The sequence below is a fragment of the Echinops telfairi genome, unplaced genomic scaffold (assembly GCF_000313985.2).
Source record: "Echinops telfairi isolate 266 unplaced genomic scaffold, ASM31398v2 ScPeMD7_27;HRSCAF=92, whole genome shotgun sequence".
NCBI lineage: Eukaryota > Metazoa > Chordata > Mammalia > Afrosoricida > Tenrecidae > Echinops > Echinops telfairi.
In genome coordinates this window covers 1169627-1180700 of record NW_022103924.1, presented here as the reverse complement: position 1 = coordinate 1180700, position 11074 = coordinate 1169627, and the positions used below count along the sequence as shown (strand labels likewise).

At 36.3% G+C, this 11074-nt stretch overlaps 1 protein-coding gene across 1 annotated transcript in view; it reads right to left on the bottom strand.

Moving 5' to 3' along the window:
- CDC14B (cell division cycle 14B) overlaps positions 1-11074 on the bottom strand; it is an 81491-nt gene that overhangs the window by 63034 nt on the left and 7383 nt on the right. Inside the window, exon 4 of the mRNA XM_045289425.1 lies at positions 9160-9252. Coding sequence (XP_045145360.1) covers positions 9160-9252 — 93 coding nt within the window. The remainder of the gene's footprint in view (positions 1-9159; positions 9253-11074) is intronic.

The window sequence follows — 11074 nt, the reverse complement described above, 5'->3', positions numbered from 1 at the left end:
CAATGTAACCGAGAGGAATTACTGAAACCCAAATGAAGGCTGAACATGATAGTGGGAAAAGAGGAAAGTAAAAAGAAATAGAGGAATGAACTAGGAGGCAAAGGGCATTTATAGAGATCTAAATACAGGCATGTACATATGTAAATATACTTATGTAGGATGATGGGGAAAGAGATCTATGTACATATATTTATAGGTTTAGTATTAAGGAAGCAGATGGACATGGGCCTCTACTCAAGTACTCCCTCAACACAAGAACACTTTGTTCTAACAATCCGACACTCTGAGATGCTCATCTTCCCGATACGATTACTGAAGACAAAGTGGGAGTATAAACAAATGTGGTGAATAAAGCTGACAAAAGATAACAGCGTCTGGGGTCTTAAAGGCTTGAAGATAAACAAGCGACCATCTAGCTGAGAAACAACAAAGCCCACATGGAAGAAGCACACCAGCCTGTATGATCATGAGGTGTCGATGGGATCAGTTATCAGGCAGCAAAGACTCAGAGCAAAAATTCATAATGTGAATGAGGCAGGGAGTTCGGAGTGGAGGCCCAAAGCCAATCTGTAAGCAATTGGACATCCCCTTACAAAAGGCTCATGGGCAGAAGATGGGCCAGTCAGGGTGCAGTATAACACGGGTGAAGCATACAGCTTTCCTCTGGTTCTTTAGTGCTTCCTACCTCCTACTATCATGACCCTAATTCTACCTTACAAATCTGGCTAGACCAGAGCATGTACATGAATACAGATGAGAGCTGGAAACACAGGGAATATAGGACAGATAAACTCCTCGGGACCAATATTGAGAGCAGCCATACCAGAAGGGGAAGGGGAAGGTGGGGGAGAAAGGGGGAACTGATCAGAATGACCTACCTAAACCTCCTCCCAGGGGGATGGACAACAGACAAGGGGGTAAAAGGAGACATCAGACAATGTGCAATACATGAAAAAATAATAATAATTTATAAATTATCAAGGGTTCATGACGGAAGGAGGAAGGGGGAGGAAGGGGAAAAAATGAGGAGCTGATACCAAGGGCTCAAGTAGAAAGAAAATGCTTTGGAAATGATGATGGCAACATATACACAAACGTGCTCAAGACAATGGATGGATGTATGGATTGTGATAAGAGTTGTACAAGCCCCCAATAAAATGATTTAAAAAAAGAGAAATGTCAGAATGTTTCCAGCATATTCTGATAACTATTTTCACATGTTAACCAGATGGCACAGTCTTTCCTATGCCAAGTGCTTTTGAAAAGAAAGTCATTCTCTCCAGATTAATCATGAATCAAGGCAATCTGTAAGTAAACTTATACAACCAACTGTTAAATAAGTGAGCATATAAAATATATATACACATATACATTAAAAATTCCAGAATCTCAACAGATCTGTAATCGAAGATGATAAATTGTCAAAGTGACATTTCTGCCCTTGCCCCCTGCGCCCCCCCCAAAATCTTTCCCAAGTTAACAACATTGAACAAGTATCATAGGCATTTTACATATAAGTCAGGCTTTCCGGGGACCAGCAATTCTTATTAGCGTCAAAAGGGAGGTGCCCTGGTGAGGAATGCAGATGTCTCCTTGGCAGGCCCTCCTCTATGGCAGGGCCAGCATATGACTTTGGGCCTCTTCCTGTCCCTGCTTCCATAGCTCCAGCATACCTTACATTATCTCATGCCTCACTGCTATTTACAGTTGCCTGGTTGCTGTTTGTCCTCGGACCTTTCACAGTCACCTTGGGAGGTATATTTACCTAGGGACTAGAGGGTACAAAAACTTTGATCATCCCACTTGTTTTTGTCCTCTGACTGCAGCACATCTAGGTTGCTTGCTGTTTGCTGTTTTCTCATCTATTGCTGCCAGCTTCCCCTCTGCTCCCTTTGTCTTAACTTCTCTCCTGATCTCATCAGCAAATAGCCACTTTAAACCTGTATAGACAACTTTGGGTCCAAAATAGTTAAAGCACTTTTTAAAACACCATGGGTTGAAAATATTATCATTAATAGCAAATTACCATGGTTTTTTTCCACATATCGTAATTCACACTCATATATATTACATATAGTGCACATCGGAAACTAATGCTTCAGGGGCTTGCACTGTTATAAAACTAACCCAGTTGCCATGGATTTCATTGCAATCCAGGAACCAGCACAGTAATTACATGTTCAAGTGCTCAGCTGCTAAGAAAAAAGGCTCAGCAGTTCGCCAGTCCCAGCAGAAAGATGTAGCAGTGTAGCAGTTTGCTTCCATGGAGATGTATAGCCTTGCGAACTCGATGAAGCAATTCTACTCTGTTCTAATATGGTTGATATGAGTAGGAAACTCACAGATTGCTGACTGTATTCCTAGAATTCAACCACTATCATAATTTCCAATATACATTTTAAAAGATAAACTATTCTAAAAATAACTTTAAAATAGAAAATGATAATACAGAGTGACAAGTCATTTTGAAGGGAGAACTATACAAGAAGCATTACCAAAGCATTCTAGTAAGACAGAATTTCTGGGGCTAATAAGTAGCCACCAAAATTGATAACAATAAGGTAGAATGGTAGTTATTTTCTTATTCAAAAAGCAGATATAAAGTACAAGAAAGCATGTAAACAGAAGCAGGAAGAGCAAAGCAAAACTGACATTTAGTGAATGCTTAATTTGTGCCCGATAAATGAAATTAAGAGCCAGTTCAGTCTGAACCCAAACTTCAAATTCCCATTATATTTTTTGGCATTACAAAATTATTAGTGTTATATAAAAATGCACTAATATATTACCTCTACTATAAAATACCACTCATCTGTCAGTTTGTTGTACTGTGGTGGCTTATGTATTGCTGTGAAGCTGGAAGCTATGCCACTGGTATTTCAAATACCAGCAGGGTCACCCAAAGTGAACAGGCTGCAGCAAACTGCCAGATAAGAATTGACACCAAAGAAGGAAGAGGCAATCCAGTTCAAATGGTTGGCCACTGAAAACCTTATGGAGAGCAGCTGAGCACTGTCAGACCTGGAAACCTCATGAATAGCAGCAGAACCCTGTCAGAGTGCCAGAAGGGGAGCCCCTTTGGTTGGAATGCACTTAAAATACAGCTGAGGAAGAGCTGCCTTCTCAAAGTAGAGTCAACCACAAAGATATGGATGGCACAGAGCCATTGAGATTCAAAATGAGAAGAAACCACTGAAAACATCAATTAATAGTTGAAACTTGGAATGTACAAAGTATGAATCCAGAAAAGTTAGAAGTCATCAAAACTTAAATGGAACATGATTGATATCCTAGGCATTCATGACCTGAAGTGGACATTTGAATCAGACAATCATATGGTTTACTATGCTGGGAAAAACAAATTACAGAGAAATGATGTTGTGTTCATCTCAAAAAAGATTTCAAGATCTATCTTGAAGTACAATGCTGCCTTTGATAGGATGATAACTATCTACATGCAAGGAAATTCAGTCAACACAATATTCAAAGCAAGTGATAAAGAGACTGAAGAATTTTACCAACATCTTTAGTTGGTTAAAAATAGGTCAAACATGCAATCAAAATAGCACTGACAATTATTGGCAATTGGAACACAAAACTTGGAAACAAAAGAGGATATAGCCTTGGTGATAGAAATGAAGCTGAAGATTGCAAGATAGAATTTTGCAAAAATTCCTCAGTGATATCTGTTTTTCAACAAGACACAAGACAACTATACACATGGGTTTCTTCAGACATAATAAAAGAAATCAAATTGACTACTTTTGCTTAAAAGACGATGGAGAAGCTCAACATCAACAACTGAAACAAAGCCAGGGCCTGACTCTGGAACTGGCCATCAATTGCTCATATGCAGGTTCAGGTTGAAATTGAAGAAATTTAAAGCAAGTCTACCAGAGTCAAAGTATAACCTGGAGCATATCCTAGTAAAAAGATTTCCTCAGTTACACATTGGGCTAAAAACTGCAAGGTCAGCAGTTCGAAACAACCAGCTGCTTTGTGTAAGAACGATGAGGCTTTCTACTCTCATAGTGTTACAGTCTTCAGAAACCCACAGGGGTAGTTCTACCCTGTGCTATAGGGTCACTAAGTGTCAGAATCAACTCAGTGGCAGTGAGTGAGTAGAAATATTCATTTGAGCAGATTCTTTAAAATGGTTGGGTGGAGAACTATACCTATCAATAGTGCTAAAATAGCATCATTTTAAAATATTAAGTTATAAAATACAAAATGATAAGATTAAAAACTTAAAAATATGTTATAAAATTAAAAACTTTAAATTTTAAGGAGAAAACTGTATATTAAAGAGATCAAATAGTTAGCACCTAATCCAATGGTCATTTTTAGAATCATCAATGTTAATTCAGTTATTATGTTTTCTGATATGATGCAATATCTACTATTAGTATTTTCTTTAAAATTTGAAATGTGCTTCCATAAATGTCAAATCCAATAAAGTCCATGGAGCAGTTTTGTTCTGTAACACCTGTGGTAACCATGAGTCAGGGGCAACTTAATGGCAACAATAAATATATAATGTATATAGGTCCTGCCTCTGTAAATATAAAATGGTATTTTGTTTTTAAAAGGAAATATTTAAATTTCCCAAAATTTAGATAGGAGTTTTATACATGACATCATTTTTAAACAACAAAATGATAAAAACTAAGTTTCAAGCTTCTCTTTTTCAAAATGCTCTAATCATGAATGTTTCGGAAAGTACTTACTTGTACACTTAAAATCTCACTTTGAAAGGACAAGATAAATAATCCAAAATTTTCTTGGTGTCATATGCAAATAAATCGGCCACTGATTTATCGGAGAACAGGTGAGTAAACTTACTTAATAAAATTATTCAGGAGATTTTGTAATGAAATAAAACATAAAAACTAGTATGTACTTTATGTAGTGTTTATTCATACAAAAACTATTATACACTTTAAAACTCATCATATATTTACTTGATTTTTTAGCTTGACCTAGTAAACTTTTAGCTTCACTGATTTGGGCTACTATGGAAGGAGGTTCTCTCTTATCAGGGTGGCTTTTAAAGAGCATAATTCATGGTAAGCAGCTACTACTTTTTTCTTTATTGACAGCACGGCTTTTTTTTTTTTCCTTTATTGACAGTCTGGCTTATACCCAGTATTAAGCTGCCTCCCATTTTATCATCTTTGAGTTAAATTCTATCTCTGAAAGAGGCAGATTTTGGCAGACTTGGAAAAATTTGTTTTGCTTGAGGCTCCACATGTTTGTGGCTGGCCAAACACAAAATGACCTGCAAGCTCTGCAGCAGAGCTGGTCAGTGCGACTTCGCCCCACTCTGGCTCACCTGCCAACTCCACAGGCTTCAGCCACCCATCTCACACTTCTATTGGGAAAGTGTGTGTGTGTGTGTGTGTGTGTGTGTAAATAAATAACAGGAAAACTCAATTATCTTCCATGTTCTTATTGTGGTGCACACAAAAAAATTTAGTCTCACTGTAATTCATTATGAAAGATGCTATCATTTCAGATAATTAAACTGGTAAACTCCTTACCAAGCCACATAACATGCAATATTTTGAAATACAGTTTAGAAAGCTGAAAAGTCACTTTCTACACCAAATATGATATATAGCCAGCTAACAAAGGATTAAGTGAGGCATGTCAACTCTTATTTTAAATATCTGTAAAGTCTCACTTGTTTTTAAGATGAAAAAATGGAAGTACAGTGAACCCTCGCCACTTCGCGCTTCGACTTCCGCGGCTTCACTCTATCGCGGTTTTTGGGTAACAGCGTATGCTCTTTGTCATTACTGCCACTGATTGGCTCATACTGTACACGCTTCTGTCTGCATCGCTACGTGTCGGAGCTACGTATCAGATGCATTTTTGCTTTTGTACAGTGTACTGTAATTGTTTGCGATTTTTAAGAAATTTTATCTAAGCCCTATGATGGCTCCTAAACGAGCTGCTTCTTCTAAGCCTTCTGACAATAAAAATAAGCGCCAGAGGAAGATGCTCACCACCCAGGAAAAGGTAAAACTTTTGGATATGATCAAAGAAGGCAAGAAAATCGTGGAGGTTGCACGCCATTGATTACAGTATTTGTAAGAACTATGTATAATAATACTGTATGTGAAATATGTAATACTGTAAACTAGATGCCATAAATAATATAATAAATAATAAATGCTAATTGTAACGTCCAAAATGTTTTACTGTATTTTCCCTTTTTCGTTTAATAAATTGGGTAATACGAGTGTAATGGTGACTAAAGGGTGTTTTTTCATGTCCTCTATGCTCTAACTACGAAAATATTTGATTTACAAATAAGGAATCCTACTTCGCGGAATTTCATTTATCACGGTAGGGTCTAGAACCGATTAACCGCGATAAACGAGGGTTCACTGTACTAAATTTCATCCCTATGCCCCAAAGCATTACTCATACCCTCTCTTCTTTCAATGTTATGCCCTTACATGAATACAAAGATAAACACAGACAATTTTTTCAAAGGTCTTAAAAAGGCAGATCAATATTTGGAATATTAGTCCATTTGGAAACCTGCTTTCCTAAAGAGTCTTCCCCTGGGTTTTTGTGTTAACAGTTCCATACCACCATCTGAGTCAGTCACTAACAAGCCTATTTATTAAGGAATAAAAAGTTCCTTAACTCAAAAAGATTATCAGGGATGCAGATAATGGATAGAGAATTCTCAGCCATCTCTATAATCTAAGAGGATTTCATTAATTTCCTTCAGATCAGAAGCAACTTCCCTTTCTTACAGGAAGTAACTTTTGTGCATATTTTGAGGTTGTCATATTATATCTTGATACTCTTTTTCTACTATTAATAAAGTCCCTTTTTCTTTAAAGTTTTTCTCCTGTTTCCTCATCCAGTATCATTACACCTACAAACCCAAACGTTAGCTGGTGAGTCATGGCTAAAAGACCTGTTACAACCAAGAACTGTAATCTTCCTGCCAAGTTGATTTTTAACTGATCAGAGGAAAGAACTTAGGTTCAAATTACCTAACCAATCAAATTGGTACCAACCTAATAGTATAAAACCCTGGAAGTGGAGAGAAAATTCTAAACATACATACATAATAGATGTAATTACAGGAAAATAAATTTCCGTAGACCAAAGTACAACCACAAATAAAATTAAAAAGTCAAGCCCAAACTGAGAACAAATATGTAAACAAATTTTCAATAGATCTGTCAAGGAGTTATATTTCTTCCACTAGTTAAATTTTTTGTCTTAAAGATTCATTTATAAAATTATCAAGTGTTTTGTTTTCTTGCAGGCATTGATTTATCACCACGTCCATTACTACTTTCTCGGTGTCGTTCAAGATTCTGGGACCTGGAGGTTCTGCCTTCTTGGTAGAGCCCATCACACCGCACACAATGATTTAGCCGAAAGCAGCCCAGTCAGAGACAGACTGCTTTGAGAGTTATGCTCAGGAATACTTTCCTTACCTGGAGGGGTTCCAGCCACCCAGGTTCTCCCTTGCATACTACTGGGCAAGAGAAAGAAGGGTTCCAACAATCTGTCAGGCCAAAAGCTACTTTTCTAGTTGTCATGAGGGTTCCCTTTATAACTCTAAGGACCACAAGAATTCTAGCTGTATTCTTTTTTCTTTTTCTTTTTTCTTTGGTAAAGCTGTCATTACTTACTCAAATCTATGGGATTCCTTTCTCCAGCGACTGGTGAAATAATAGGACTAGATGCCCAGCTACACAGGCCATATCCCACATTCTCTTATTCTTTCCTGAGATCCTGCACAGGTCCTTTGAGCAGTTTTTGTTTTGTTTTTATGTGTTGGTTTTTGTTGTGGTGGTTATTATTGTAGTGAAACATCAGAAGAGATGAAGACACAATCAATAAAATCTGGATAAGCATACAATATCATTATAAATCGTAATCTAAAATCTGTTTCATACTTTAAGGAATGATCATTATACAACTTCCAAGTTATCACAGAAACTTTTCTTAATTACTTTTGGAACACAAACAAGAAAATAAATAAATTAAGAAGACTTTAATCGTTGTTGTTAATGATAACCTTAGAAGGGCAAAATGATACAAATTCTAGGTGCAATTTCATTAACTTTTGGTGTAATCTGTATATTCCAGATGATTAATCTATAAAAACCAAAGCAAACTTACTGCCATTGAGTCAATTCCAACTCACAGTGACAATATAGGATAGCAAAGAACTGTGGGCTTCTGAGATTGTAAACCGTTATAGTAGAGTCTCATCTTTCTCTCATGGAGTAGCTGATGGTTTCAAACGACTGACTTTGGGGCTAGCAGCCAAACACATAGCCCACTAGGCCTTCAGGGCTCCTTTTTCAAACCATAAGTCAGAGGATGTGATAGAATTACGTAGCAAGTTGGGGGGAAATGTCCATCTTAAAAGGTCTAAAAATGACTCTTTTTTTACCTAAGAGACATCTACTAGCTATTCTCTTCCACTGAATAGAGTAGTTAGCTTTCTTCTTCTTTTCTTTATTTTGAGTCACTCGCTTTCTTACCACCAAAAAGACTGGAAAAACTGATGAATTGACTAGGCACTAGACAAAATTTTACTCTTTAAAAAGCAAGGCCTTTCATTATATTTGTCAATAATTTAAAGTCATGATCCTTATGTAAATATTGGCTATACTAAAGCATACTTTGAATGATCCTGATAAGAGCATAAGAGCATTACCATACATAGTAGGTGATCCATTTTCCTACAACATTGCCAAGCCATATCCTGCTAGATGTTTGGAGGAAAAGAACAGAGATGCCCTTAAGCACATTTTTTAGAAAAAAAACTGCCTGAGTTTCAGTTACAATGCACTCTTAAACCATGTGGCACACAATGCTATTTTGTATTCCTCTATTTTTTAACGCCATATTGTTTTGATCCCATGAAAATGCTTTTACAACTCACTAAATGGACCATGTATCAATAAAACACTGCCGTGGGAATGCATCACTATCTAACCTGAAGTTATAACAGAACTTTTTTCAAAATAGTTGGTCAATTTAATTTTCAAAAATCTAAACATTCTGCGGGAAGAAAATCAAGGCATTCTGGCAAAAAATTTAATTCTAAAACTCTAGCTGTAAATGTAAAGTGCCACTGTTGTATACCTATTTGAAAAATAAAGTACTTACCATATAACATCCCACAAGGAAAGCAGCATTTGCTTGTTTTCGCTGATCAGAGCCAGTAAAATGAATAATTTTCTTCCTAATCATTGTAATGGACTGAATAAAAGTGAATAACAGTTAGTATTTTCCTTAATTTCCAGTTTATAAAAGTTTTATTTTATTTTAAAAATAAATTTGAATTATCACAATGTATAAGCATTCATATTAGCTAGAACATAAGAAACAATAACTTTGCTCCCCCAAACTGCAATGTAAACTATTGTGATGGGGGGAAAAATTGCTTCGCTAAATAAATGCTGTATGTTCCTACAATTTTGGAAATTTTCAGTAAAGGTATCTTCTCATAGAAGATAATATCCTTATTAAAGAGTAAAGATCATATGAACACATATATGTTAAAAGCATAGACTGCTTCTGAAAGAATACACAAGAGGAAAAAAACGTTGGGAGGTAACTTCCTCCTTCCTTTCACTACTGTTCAATTCCTTAAAAAAAATCCATTTCCAACACCTTACAATTAAAAGCAGATCATATGCAACCACTGAGATCGCTATAAACACAGAAAACTATAAGCATGGGAGAAGATTGTGGAAAAATTGAAACCTGCTGGTCTCTCTCACTGCAATTCAGTCTATTCTGACTCGTGGCAATCCTACAGGGCAGAATAGAACTGGCTTGTCAAGGCGATAACCCTTTTCGAGAGCAGTCTTATCTTTCTTTCTCTCAGGAGCAGCTGGTCTTTTGAGAATGCTAACCTTGGGGTTAGCAGCCCAATGCTGTAGGGAAAAGTTAGAGGTTCTTCAAAAAGGTTAACATAGAATTAACACATAACCCACCAATTATGGCTAAGTATCAAAGAATTGAGGTTATTCGTAAGAGATTTTTAAGTATAAATAAGTCAGAGTATTTACCCATAAGAATACCTATAATGGGTACCAAATTTCCTTTTGGAATGATGAAAATGTTTGGAAACTAGAGATGATGGCTGTACAACTGAAGGGTATACCTTAAAAGGGTTAATTCTATGTTATGTGAATTTTATTGTAAATGAGTGGATAAATAAGCACAGGCAAACTCAATCCATACTGTTAGATGCCAGGAGAGTAAGTAACCCTGAAGTATTGGTACAGAGATAGGAACTGAAAATGGGCTTTAGTGGGACTCTTCTGGGTGATTAACTAATGTTCTGGATGATAAATACCCATGCATAAGGAGAATTTTTTAAGTGAGTGGAAAATTCCACTATTTTATATTCAGTTTGTAGAAATAATAGAGATGTACATATTTTTACAGGTATATTATATAATTTTTAAAGGTTAAAAATAAAAAGGATATGTACAAATTTTTTTAAGGATCTGGAATTTAATAATAAAGGAATACATGATTTGTTACCACTTACCCCCATCCCCACCCCCACCCCAAGCAGTACTTCTTTAACTTCAGTGGAAATGGACCCAGGGAAAGGTAAAGATCTGGACAGACTCAGCATGTTCTTTTCCATCTGTGAGTGCGGTCCCAGTGTTTCACTGATGAATGTCTACATAAGTCCCATTAGTTGTTTACATGAAATAAGAGATCCAAGCTAATTTACAAACAGCCATGCAGTAGCACAAGCATAGGCCAATCTTTGTTCAAACTCTAGAGAAGTCTTTTTCCCTATTAACCGAATAACCTCAAAAGTCTTACTGGTATGGAATTAATTTCAACTGATAGCAACCCACATACACTGCTAGTGGAATTTCAAAATGGTACAACCATTATGAAAAATGGTATGACACGTCCTCAAAAAGCTAAAAACAGAAATACTTTATCATCTAACAATTCTACTCCTAGATATATATCCTAGAGAAATAAGAAAAATACCATAGAACATGCACACCAATGTCCATTGCTGCATTAATTATTATTATTATTTTTT